Source organism: Microplitis mediator, chromosome 4 (assembly GCF_029852145.1).
Source record: "Microplitis mediator isolate UGA2020A chromosome 4, iyMicMedi2.1, whole genome shotgun sequence".
In the NCBI taxonomy this organism is placed as follows: Eukaryota; Metazoa; Arthropoda; class Insecta; order Hymenoptera; family Braconidae; genus Microplitis; species Microplitis mediator.
The window spans coordinates 3,146,608-3,160,588 of NC_079972.1; the positions used below are offsets into that span (position 1 = coordinate 3,146,608).

The 13,981-nt window shown below is 35.5% G+C and overlaps 1 protein-coding gene across 1 annotated transcript; it reads left to right on the forward strand.

Annotated features, from left to right (window-relative positions):
- The first annotated feature begins 4,146 nt into the window (after positions 1–4,146).
- LOC130667164 (uncharacterized) lies at positions 4,147–9,085 on the forward strand. Its single transcript, XM_057468654.1, has 2 exons — positions 4,147–5,167; positions 8,963–9,085. The coding sequence occupies exons 1-2, from the start codon at positions 4,147–4,149 to the stop codon at positions 8,980–8,982; spliced, it is 1,041 nt and encodes a 346-aa protein (XP_057324637.1). The 3' UTR covers positions 8,983–9,085.
- The last annotated feature ends 4,896 nt before the right edge of the window (positions 9,086–13,981 follow it).

The following is a 13,981-nucleotide window of genomic DNA, read 5'->3' on the forward strand; positions in this document are numbered from 1 at the left end:
AAAATTCCACTATTAATAATTTCGTCTCAATAGTATGTTACCCATCAAGGGAGGAAAGTAGGAATAGCTGTCAGCATAATGATCTTAAAAGTTGATTATTAAGTGAATTGTAACAGGATAAAATGGATTCCAATCACTATTTATTAAGATCTAAATTTGGATTTGTCCACGGTCGATAACGGGTCCTAATTATAACTCGGATTATTAAATTGAGTGATTCGACATGTCACTGGGTGTCGCTAATCAGTGAGACCCGAACATCCGCCCCTCTCTTTGTCTAATTAATTTAGTAGAGATGAGTTTTCCGGGGGTGAATCAAAGAGACCCGAATCGAAAAGTTATAAGGGAGTACAGTGCCAAAAATCAGGAGAGTGAGTCAGACCACCGAAGGCGATGGATGCCTAAGTGAAGTGAACGACTAGTGATTAGACGCATTATATACAAGATCGAACTTATCTACACCATTCTATTCGAGGCAAGACGAGGACCTGATAGTCAGTCGACTGCTAGAAGTTGGCAGAAGGCGAAGGATTTTTTTTCAAATCCAGTCGCTCAAAAAATGAATTAAAATTTTTATTTTTCTTCATCAACTGACTGACAGTCAGTCGAATGCCAGCAGTTAAGAGAACACCTGAGGATTTTTTTTTTCAAAACTAGTCTCACATGAATCATCAAAAACCAATGTGACATTCTGAATCTTTAATTATGTTTATCTTGAATAAATTCGTCAACGGATTGTTCTTCCATTCTATGACAGAGTGATTAGCTTGCCGTCTGGTCGCACCTAAGTATTATAGACGAATATTAGGGCGCCACTGGAAGATGGACTCGGCCTTCCAGAACCAGATGTTAATTGTATTTTATTTAGAAACTCAGGGTCGGTTGTAAATTTTGTATTTGTGAGGATTAATGAACAGGCTGAAATAGATTTATTTAAAACTTTAATTTTAACTTTAAGAATTTTAAGCACCTTGCTTATTATTTATTTAACCCTTTTTTACAATTAATATTCTCATGACAAACTATGCTTATGACAAACTACTATTCTTATGACAAACTAATATTCTTATGACAAAATTAAATATCGTCCCCTAGAGGTTTTTCACACTCCCACACACTCTCTCGTTACAAAACCGTTCACCGGACGTTAAACCGTTAACCTTAATACACCTTGATAAAAAACCGTCCACCGGACGTTAAACCTTATTTCCCTTAATTACTAATTTTAAAAAACCGTCGACAGGACGTTAACCAGTATTATCTTAATTCTTAGTGTCCACTGGACATATCTTAAACCTAACTTATACTATTGTCCACCGGACCTAAATCACAAACACAGTTTCTTTAAATTTACATTAATTTGACTCTATTTAAGATTCTACTTTCCCTTTTGTACCTTTAATATCATCACAATCTTTTTCACCCAAAATTATATTATGATTCTAATTCAACTAAAATTCCAATATAAATTTCCCACATTAACTCATTCCGATTACAATTTATCACTTCCTTAATATCCAATTAACTCACTGATTTTACACATATTAATTAATTAATTTGTTGTTAATATGAAGTATTAATTAATAAATTTTTCCTTATAATTTTCCACTAATAATTTTACCACTATTGAATATACTACTATTTTTATACGTTAATTTACTTCACAATAAAATAATCCGTTTCTTTCCATTTTACTCAATAACAATTTATCAAAATTCTAGCGTCCTTTTTATGACTTCGTTTAATTTAGATATTTTAATTAATTAACTTAAAATTAATTTATAATAAAATTACGCTTAGAATTACGTTATGAATTGACTAGAAATTCGGCCATTGAGTTGGCGTCACTCGGGTCCTGAATTTTACTGACGGATTCGAGTAAATTAAAAATTATTTATGAATTAATTCAGCCACTGGAATAAATTCCGGCCTAATTTATTTTACTGACGTTATCGAATAATTTATCTAATTAATATTTTACGCGGAAAATTTATTTTATTCCAGCCAAAGGCCTCGAATAAAATAATTCAGAGTTATAGACAAGATGGCGAATAAGAGCGGCCCGACAACTTTTGAGAAGACGAGGCGCGTGGTTGTTATGGCCAATGGCCTACAACTTCAAATTTATATACGCGAGAATCAACGGAAAGATATTAATTAAATTAATTATAATTAATTCTGCCACTGGAATATAAATTCCGGCCTTAATTAATTATAATTTTACCTTGATGAATTTTACGGCAGCAACCCGATGAGACTTGTAGCTGATGTCCGGCTATTCCTCCAACTGTCGTCCAGTTTTCCTTACAGGTAAATCTGCCCTTCTGGTTCTCGATTGTCCGATTTGTTCTTGCTCCAGAGTATTAAGGTCCTCGTCTTGCCTCGTATAGAATGGTGTAGATAAATTCGATCTTGTATATAAAGCGTCTAATCACTAGTCGTTCACTTCACTTAGGCATCCATCGCCTTCAGTGGTCTGACTCACTCTCCTGATTTTTGGCACTGCACTCCCTTATAACTTTTCGATTCGGGTTTCTTTGATTCACCCCCGGAAAACTCATCTCTACTAAATTAATTAGCCAAAGAGAGGGGCGGATGTTCGGGTCTCACTGATTAGCGACACCCAGTGACATGTCGAATCACTCAAATTAATAATCCGAGTTATAATTAGGACCCGTTATCGACCGTGGACAAATCCAAATTTAGATCTTAATAAATAGTCATTGGAATCTATTTTATCCTGTTACAATTCACTTTATAATCAACTCTTAAGATCATTATGCTGACAGCTATTCCTTTAGAGGACGATCGCCAATTTTCTCAGTCAAAATAAATTTAGCTAGTATTTCTTTAAATACTATCGAGTATTTACTTTTATCTCTCTTACTTCTTACTGTTTTATGCATTCTCCAATATACAATTATTCAATTTTTTTTCGTAGGAATTCGATGCTGTGTCCAAGGCACTCGCTGTCTTATTCTTGTGCCACTGAATATTGTTTGTCTCTTTTCATCGTTTTCAATGGTTTTTAAAATTTATTGGCGCAAACTATTAGCGAATATTAGTCTTTATTATATATACAACGCTATGGATGCTTGTCGTGTGTATAATGAGCGTTACGCGAATCGTGCTTGTCATCCAGATCATCACGTAATTCTTCGTGCTGTTCATCGTCTTCGAGAAACTGGAAATATTTTACCAACCCGCGTTGAGCGTATAGGTCATCCTCGAGACGTACGTACGGGCCGTAACGAAGATCGTGTAGTTGAGGCAGTGCTAAATGATCCTAAAGTAGTATGGTGCAACTATAACACCGCCCACCACAAAGTGGTGGTAGAGCGCAGAGCGTGGTGGGGACACCCGCGAGTCTGCCAGTCGTTGCGTACATTGCAGAATAATATATATATATATATATATATATATATATATATATATATATATATATATATATATATATATATATATATATATATATATATATATATGTCGGAGATGAAAGAATAAAATGGGGTTTTCCAATGGGACGGGAAATTCCTAACAGTCGAGACTAGTTTTTACAGTAACAATTAAATAAAACTTAAGCTCTAGTTGTTTACAACTTAAGTAGATTATGTTTATTACGGGAGGCTTAGGCTCGCTGTGACATCTGTTCACCAAACGTAGCCACGGTCACAGGATGGACATAGTAAGACACAAAAGACAAGATAGTAAGATAATAAGATTGTTGTCCTTCTTTAAATATTTCTGACTAAAAGGTTTTTTTTATGAAGAGTACAGAGTTTTTGGACTAGTTGAGTCGGTCAGTTCTGATTGAGCATTCGTTTGTGCGAGTACAAGTTTTCCTGTTGACCGTGGATTCGTTCTCGAGCCTAGTTTACCGTAGTACTCGTATATTATTTAATCATAGTCTAATTATTAATATTATCGGGCGATTGTATACTACGATTAATATCATTTATTATTATTAATTTATTGTTATCATTTTATGTGTATCAAATATTGTGTTAGTTGTAATTCTGTATGTATTAACAATTGTGAGATATTATATTCGTTATACCGTTTGTTTAGTTACTACTATTTGTGAATAATACTTTAATAATAAATTACTATTCTGTGTAATTATTATTCGTTTATATTTGTAATAAAATGCCAGACAAAACTAATAAACCCGATGGTCAGGGTGATGCCCATCATGTTACTGGTCTTCCGACATCAGAAGTGGGATCTGGATCGTCAACGGGAGTTTCTGCTGAGCAGTTTAGTCTTCTGTTAGAAGCTCAAAATCGAAATCTTATCGAGCTGATGAAAGTCGTGACAAAGCCGCAGTCAAGTATTAAGAATATCTCTCTACCAAAGTTCAACCCGGAAAATTCGAGCGCAGATCCTGTTGCTTGGTGCGCGACAGCAGATATGTGTTTAAGTGAACGTCCACTGGAAGGTAGTGCACTTATTATTGTGTTAAGTGAAGCTCTCCAGGGTACTGCATCTCAATGGCTATCCCAAGTATGTTTTCCGGGAATAACTTGGACTCAATTCAAAGATTTTTTCCTGACAAGATTTGGCGGCGTAGAAACATCGGCAGCTACACTGATAAATCTTCAAAATAGTCGCCCAAAAGATGGTGAATGTTTAGCTGCATATTCAAACCGTCTTTTGTCGTCACTCACATCGAAGTGGAAAAAGTCAAATATAGAAGAAATCGCTGTGTCAATTGTGCTAGCTCATGCTTCACAGTTTGATAGCCGACTTCAGCGCTTATCGTTCACTACCGACATAAAAACTCAGTCTCAGTTGCAAAACGAGTTAAAAGCTTTTTCGTACTCCAGAAAAAGGTCGGCACCGATGCAAGAAGACTGGAAATCATCTGATACGAAACGACTGAAGCCGTCAACGCCAGTTAAGTGTTTTAATTGTGGAAAATCGGGGCACAAGAAATCAGAATGTCGTTCGAGGCCCGAGATTAGAAAACACGAATCAGTTCTCAACAACCAGATTGTGAGTAAGACCACTACACCTTACAAGCCTGTTACCTGCTTCAAGTGCGGCGTGAGCGGTCATATTGCCTCAAAATGCACATCATCGATTGGAAACAAGAATGCCAACAACAATGAACGTCGTGTGGATGTTTGCACTGTGGCAGCTCCATCAGGATCGTTGAGACACCTTGGTGAGTCATTTTCATTTTGTTTCGACTCTGGGGCAGAATGCTCATTAATTAAAGAGAGCATTGCTGCTAGATTCTCAGGTAAAAGAGAAAATAAATTGATAATTTTAAGAGGTATAGGAAATGCTAGTGTAAATTGTACGGTACAAGTTTTGTCCACTGTAACTATAAATGGTCATACATTAGAGATTCTTTTTCATGTTGTATTAGATGATTATTTAAAGAACGACGTCATGATTGGTCGTGAAATTCTTAATCAAGGATTTGATGTTAATATAACCCTAGATCACTTTACCATTTCTAAGAGTAAAACTATTTATGCGTGTGATAAATCGGAGTTAAATGATAAAATCGATTTCAATAACGTAGATACAGACGTAACCGGTGATAATAAAATTAAACTTATATCTACTTTGGAAGAGTTTAAAGAATCTTTTATTCAAGGCTTTCCAAATACTCGTGTTAATACCGGAGAGTTGGAAATACGTTTAATTGATCCTAATGTTACGGTACAAAGACGACCGTACCGGCTTAGCTCGGAAGAAAGGCAGGTAGTCAGGGACAGAATAGATGAATTGTTAAAAGCAAATGTTATTCGTCCGAGTTGTTCTCCTTTTTCGAGCCCAATATTACTAGTAAAAAAGAAGGATGGTTCGGATCGTCTGTGTGTGGACTATCGTGGGCTGAATGATAATACTGTTACCGATAGATTCCCGTTACCTCTTATTGCTGACCAAATTGCCCGACTTAGCGGCGCAATATATTTTACATGTTTAGATATGGCAAGTGGTTTCCATCAAATCCCTGTTCATCCAGAATCTATCGAACGGACCGCGTTTGTGACCCCTGATGGTCAGTATGAATATTTAACAATGTCTTTTGGTTTAAAAAATGCGCCATCTGTTTTCCAACGAGCTGTGATGAGAGCTCTCGGAAAACTCGCGTATTCATATGTTATAGTTTACCTCGATGATATTATGATAATTGCATCTACAATAGAAGAAGCATTAGAAAGAATACGAGAAGTGACGAGTATACTTATTGAAGCTGGATTTTCTTTTAATTTTTCAAAATGTTCGTTTCTAAAGACCTCAGTTCATTATCTCGGGTATGAGATTAAAGCCGGCGAAGTCCGACCCAACCCTCGTAAAATCTCAGCGCTAACAGAACTACCTGCACCCCAAAGTGTCACTCAGCTGAGACAATTTATAGGCCTTTCGTCTTACTTCCGTAAATTTATACCTAAGTTCTCTCAAATACTGAAACCTTTATACCAATTAACGTCAGGTAATAAAAAAAATATTGAATGGACGACTTTACATGAAAATATTCGACAAAAAGTAATATCAGCACTGACAAACGAACCAGTACTTATGATATTTAATCCGAATCTTCCGATAGAATTACACACAGATGCTAGTTCCGATGGTTATGGTGCAATTCTTATGCAAAAATTAAACGGTTCAAATCGAGTTGTCGAATACTATAGTAAAGCAACTAGTAAAGCCGAGTCAAAATATCATTCATACGAGCTAGAGACCCTAGCGGTATTTAATTCTGTTAAATTCTTTCGTCATTATTTACATGGTCGTAAATTTATTGTGATAACTGATTGTAACTCGTTGAAAGCGTCGCGTAGTAAAGTTGAATTGACTCCAAGAGTTCATCGCTGGTGGGCTTTCTTACAAACTTTTGAATTTGATATCGTCTACAGAGAAGGCAAGCGTATGGGTCACGTAGATTTCTTTTCGAGAAATCCTATTCCAGTAAAATCGCGGGAAGAATTCAATAAAGTTACCGAAAAACGCATTAACATCGCAGAAATTTCCGATGATTGGCTTCTCGTAGAACAAAGACGCGATTCCGAGATATCTGAAATAGTAACAAAGTTAGAAAATGACGATTTAGCCGAAGATCTTGCTAAAACCTTTGAATTGCGGGCTGGGGTACTTCATCGAAAAATTCAAAGGCGTGGTAAAACACTCTGTTTACCAATCGTACCACGTGCTTTTAGGTGGTCAGTGATTAGTCACGTACATGAGTCAGTTATGCACTTGGGATGGGAGAAAACACTTGATAAGGTTTGCGAGTATTATTGGTTTGAGGGAATGACGAAGTATGTTCGTAAATTCGTAGACAACTGTTTTGCTTGCAAACTTTCCAAGTCAAGCTCAGGTAAAACTCAAGTTGAGCTTCATCCCATACCCAAGACCAGCATACCCTGGCATACTGTGCATATAGACATAACAGGTAAACTGAGTGGTAAAAGCGATTCGAAAGAATATGTTATTGTCATGATAGATGCCTTTACTAAATTTGTTTTATTACATCATACTCGAAAAATAGACACGGCAAATACTATCAAAGCTTTAAATCGCGCTGTATCCTTGTTTGGTCCACCTACTCGTGTAATAGCAGATCAAGGTAGATGTTTTACTGGCAAAGAGTTCCAAGATTTTTGTACTTCTCAAAATATTAAATTACACTTAATAGCAACGGGGGCTAGTAGGGCAAATGGTCAGGTTGAACGAGTAATGAGTACTCTTAAAAATATGTTTACTACAGTTGAAACCAACGGGCGCTCATGGCAGGCGGCAATAGATGAGGTTCAATTAGCGATGAATTGCACTACCAATCGTGTCACCAAAGCTAGTTCACTAGAATTATTAATTGGTAGAGTAGCGCGACCGTTTGGGTTAATAGTCGATGATAATGAAAAAGAAGTCGATATCTCTGATGTAAGACAAAATGCGATTGAAAATATAGAAAAGAATGCCAAATATGATAAGTCTAGATTTGATAAGAATAAAGCAAAGGTAATTAGATTCAAGTTAGGTGATTTTGTTTTAATTAAAAACGAAGAAAGAAATCAAACTAAGCTTGATCCAAAATTCAGAGGTCCATTCGTGGTAGTAGAAGTTCTCGATAATGATCGGTATACTTTAAAATCTTTAAGCTGTAATAGAACTTACAAATATAGTCATGAGAACTTAAGAAAAATGCCGGAAAGTCATATTCCTAGCGAGTTGGATGTTTCAGATGGGAGTGTTGATGAAAGAGACTCTGAGGCAGAGTCTTGAGCCACCAGGGGAAAGGTCAAGCACTAATGACAGAAAAAAAAAGATCGCACTACTTGCACCAGGATGTAGGTCGTAACTGCAAACCGGGAGTGGTTTGATCAGGGGGCGATGGGCATCTGGTGAAGTGGCGGGGGTCTGAAGTTTTTGAGAAGTCGCACCATACGTATCATACAGTGGCTGTTGATAGTATGGCGGGGGCTTGGATAAAAGATTGCATAGTTGTGGCTATGGCAATATTGGACAGAAAAGATCGCACTACTTGCACCAGGTTGTAGGTCGTAACTGCAAACCGGGAGTGGTTTGATCAGGGGGCGATGGGCAACTGGTGAGGTGGCGGGGGTCTGGAATTTCTGGAAGTCGCACTACACGTATCATACTGTGGCAGTTGATAGTGTGGCGGGGGCTTGAAAAAGTGTACCTAGTTATGACAACTATGGTAGTATCGGACTGCACGTGGCATGCAGGGGTCATTGAGTGTGAGGATCTATGGTGGATGAAAATACGAACATGGTGAAACGACTGCTCGAGGGAATTATGAAAGGCATACTTAAGAGATCGTATAGTAAAATAAAATATAATGTTAATGAAACACTGCTGAAAGCTTTTAACACTACTATGGATTTCTGAACTGGATAATGAAAAAATCTGTAAATTATGTTGCATTGTAAATAGTAGTTAATACAAGGAACTTATATGTGATTCAAAATAAACGTTTTAGATTCACTCGAGGACGCGTGATCGTCAGGATAGCCGTGTCGGAGATGAAAGAATAAAATGGGGTTTTCCAATGGGACGGGAAATTCCTAACAGTCGAGACTAGTTTTTACAGTAACAATTAAATAAAACTTAAGCTCTAGTTGTTTACAACTTAAGTAGATTATGTTTATTACGGGAGGCTTAGGCTCGCTGTGACATCTGTTCACCAAACGTAGCCACGGTCACAGGATGGACATAGTAAGACACAAAAGACAAGATAGTAAGATAATAAGATTGTTGTCCTTCTTTAAATATTTCTGACTAAAAGGTTTTTTTTATGAAGAGTACAGAGTTTTTGGACTAGTTGAGTCGGTCAGTTCTGATTGAGCATTCGTTTGTGCGAGTACAAGTTTTCCTGTTGACCGTGGATTCGTTCTCGAGCCTAGTTTACCGTAGTACTCGTATATTATTTAATCATAGTCTAATTATTAATATTATCGGGCGATTGTATACTACGATTAATATCATTTATTATTATTAATTTATTGTTATCATTTTATGTGTATCAAATATTGTGTTAGTTGTAATTCTGTATGTATTAACAATTGTGAGATATTATATTCGTTATACCGTTTGTTTAGTTACTACTATTTGTGAATAATACTTTAATAATAAATTACTATTCTGTGTAATTATTATTCGTTTATATTTGTAATAAAATGCCAGACAAAACTAATAAACCCGATGGTCAGGGTGATGCCCATCATGTTACTGGTCTTCCGACATATATATATATATTTACAAATTTCCACCAGGATATATACATTCAGGTAGACATAGAATCTTACTTACCTTTCAAGTTTATAATATTGATAAAAATACTTAGGCTATATTTAATTAAGCACTCAAAAACACCTATTTATCTGCAATGATAATAACGAACATTTATTTTACTTACCTTTCAGGTTTATAATAGCAATAACAATACTTAGACTATGTTTAATTAAAATAATCAAAAACATCTTTCTATCTGCAATTATAATGATGGCTATTTATTTATGTTTCTTTATAATTATTAAATATATATATTTTTCATCAATATATATTATTTTTCATCAACAATAGCAATACACGGCACAAACTTGAACGTTTCAGTATCCAATTTGAGTCCTACAATTATAGGTTTTGTACGAGACTCGTTTAGTTTATATGAACTGGTCAATAAAAAATTGAATTTCTCCCAAGACTGAAGCACACGGTTGGCTTTTTGCGAGGTACTTTGCTCAGCCTTTTCATTAAAAGATCGTTTTTTAGATAACGACATTTTAAAAGCAGCGTGATGTGTTTAAGTCACAAGCTTTAGGAGAGATCTCTTGTAGATTATAAAAGTTTCAACTTTTAACACATTTATTACCCCACCACATGTAAATGCAAACTATGCATTTTTAATTTACGCTTCTATATTAGTTTAATAAAACGCGCATCTTCATGGGATATATGTCTATATAGCTTGATAAATAGAATGAATAAATTAATAAATAAATAAAAATATACATTGCTACTTTTTAATAACTTACGTTAATTTGTGATCAAACTTGGGTTAACAGATATAGAACTCCTGGTCAAGCGAAAAAAGCTAAATGGGCACTGAAGAAGACGGAACTTAACATTAAAATAATAAAAACCATTGAAGAAGAAGCAGTTGATAAATTGTGGATAAAGATAAGCAGAAATAGTTTGAAAAATCCTGAAACAGTGAAAGAAAAGTAATTGTTGCTAAGCAATTGTGCGAGAGAAATTATTAAAATTGATGATCATAACATTCCTGATTCTATTGATAATGAGTCTATATTATCAATAGAATTAAAAAATAATGACTTTGAAATAGCCGATAATAGCACAATTAATCAACCCGACGTAATCGAACAAAATTCAGATCAAACTATGAGTGAGCCTGGCAGGTTTGAAATGGAAGTAACATCAGTCAGCGACATGACAGACAATGGTAATGAACGGAATTAAGAAGTTGTAACGATCAACAGCACAAATGGAAAATTAGATGAGCAATTGGAAAAAGAAAAAGATAACTCTTATAACAACGTTGGAGCGGAAAACTTAAAAAATTTAAATAACTTGACGACTGAGTACTTCATCGGTGACATGACGCGACTTGACGATGCCAAAACTTTTCTGAAAGAAAATGAACATTCAAAAATAATTGAACAATTATTTAAAGATGTAATCACATGAACGAAAAGTTTTTATTGATACTTGGAAAAATTGTTTTCATTGTGTAAAATAAGCGAATGTACTTTGGGATTCTGGTGTAGGTGTGGTTAATTCAATAACTAACAATTAACACAAAAATTACAGATCATAGAATAGATCTTTATTTAACAATATGTACACTGAATAACTGTAAGAAAAATACTTAAGAGCGAATGCAACTACAAGATACGCGATAGCGAATGCGACTGTAAAGGAATGCGCGTATGAATTCGACACGTGGTCGATAGCGGTTAATGACGCGATAATTAATTTATAATTAATAACGCGCGAGCAACAATTCAATATATACTCAATAATTAGTAGCCTTAATATACTAGCTAATTATTGAGAATAGTTAAGCGGAGGTTTAGCGGAGCGGTTCAGACTTATATCACACTAGTGATATATTGAGCGAAGCGGTTAGATGGATAGCTGTATTCGTACTGATCGATGTAGATTAGAAATAGAGACGTCGTCTTCTTCCTTCGTGGCTGCTCGGTGGTGACGTGGCACGGTCGTAACGAATTTTCCCATTGGCTTAAAAGCGCGCCAACAGGAAATAGTTAGCCGCCAATTTCTCTGATTGACCGGCTGGTAGCGGGTTCTCATGCCGACGTGGCACGGTCATGAGCAAGAAATTGTATGTGTCGGGCCCAAATAGCGAGTGACCCGGCACTATTCTGACATTCAAGTCAGTAGCGAGTTCGGCTGCTCCCGTACGTAGCGAAAGTACACGAAGCTTTTCAAAATGATTAAGCTCGTGACTGAACACATTGTCATTACTGTAGTCATCATTAAATATGAAAACAATTTACTTGAATAAATGAAAAAAAAAATTATTAAATCAATAAATTTGAAGAAATAAAACATTTTGTTTCAGCCAAGAAACAATTGATAGTTCGTTTTTTTTTGCTCATAAAAATATGAATTTTGTCTAAGATGATTTCCGTCTTCCAACAAATTTTTTTGGTTCCATAAATTTTTATTGGTTCAAGTAAACCTTTTTTTATCCAAACCTTAAATTTCATATCATAATTAATCGGCCCTAGGCTTTTAGTCCATGTTCATATTTTCGTGCCTTTGTTCAGCTTTATTAAAAATAATATTTTTTCAACTTTGTCTGCTATTGATTATTAATTTCGTTAATAAACAATGAAGGTTTATCAATCATATTATTATTTATTACTTTATTACCCGATCGGCATGAATGTCAAAAAGATATATTTTTGACATCGGAAATATAACACAATTTATTTAAATAACTTCATAATACCAGGGTTGCGTAAATATCAAATGTTCGCGCCAGAACACGATAACTCTACGCTCTACTATACCAGAGGTGCTGCTATCGACGCGCCCTCTGATACTCGGAATTTCAACTCGATAGCCAGCTACGCGGCAACTGCCATTATTCTACAATACCTGTTATAGAACACCACGTGCTATTAGCATTTATTCAAAGTTAATTACATCGTGCGAATTACTGTGTGTCATCAATTATATTCATTCTGACCATAATTCGCTGATTTATCAGGTATTTTTATCATCTATATTTTTCAATTACATGATTAATTTCATACATAAAATCTGTGATCATTTTTGTGTCGACCGCGTGTTAAACTAACCTGCCGGCTATATCTATATATATACTCGCCATCACGTGACTTTGCAGCCACAAATAATTTATTTCAATCTACAATTTACTTTTACTACTCATTACTTAATTATTTATTTGTTCTCGACGCCAACTGGTGTGACTGATGTCATCATTCAGTCATTCAGTCATACTTAATCTCTAAAATCAATATCAAATTTCATTTGTGACTGCAAAGTAAATTATATACGTTCAAACTCGGCTCTCGACGCATCGTATTATTACTCGGTTCTTACTCGTACTCTACATGTCGCGAATTAAAATTACTTGTGACTTAAAATTACACTCGAAATATTTGTGATATTTGTGAGTTCTTAATTGTTAATAATTTATTCATTACTGCGCTCTATACTATATATTAATTCACGTGTATGGTGCCGTGTAAAATTATAGAAAAATTGTATTCTATTAAACTCGATAAAATCAATCTTCACATCAACTGCGCTCTATATGTATATATACATGTATATAATATTTCATGTGTACGGTGCCATGTAATTTATATTGAACTCAACGAAACTTAAACGCAATCGAATTATGTTTAATAAGAGCTCTGTTATAAACTCGTGATCAACTTTTGTACTCTACACTTTTATCTGTGATTTATTTTTATTAAATATGGACAATACACCAAATTAGTGACTCATTATTTCTTTCACCATTCCGATCCAGCAAAATAAATATTTAATGTAGTGCTTTAAGTTAATATTTTACATTATGGTCCTTCGAGCCGAATCGGATGGTGAAAACCGCGTAAAATTGATCACAGACAAAACTCGTGTTTTCATATTCGTATAAATTCTAATATTACAATTGATTTATCAGATTCAATGGCGGATGAGAGAACTCGACGGGAGAAGGAGTGTCCAAGGACGAGACTCCCACTCTCCCACTCACTCCAACTATTGTCATCAATGCAACCGATGACCACTCGACCACTCCAACTGGGATACTACCAGCCACCGGTAATCCCAGCGACTCCGACATCACCGATGTGGAAACTCGCAAGGCACTCAACACTCAAGATCCCAAGAAGCGTACTCGCAAGAAGTCCACCAAGGGCTGCGAACTCGAACTCAAGATCAGCAGTCAGCTGTCCAGGTTGAAGCTGATCTCGGA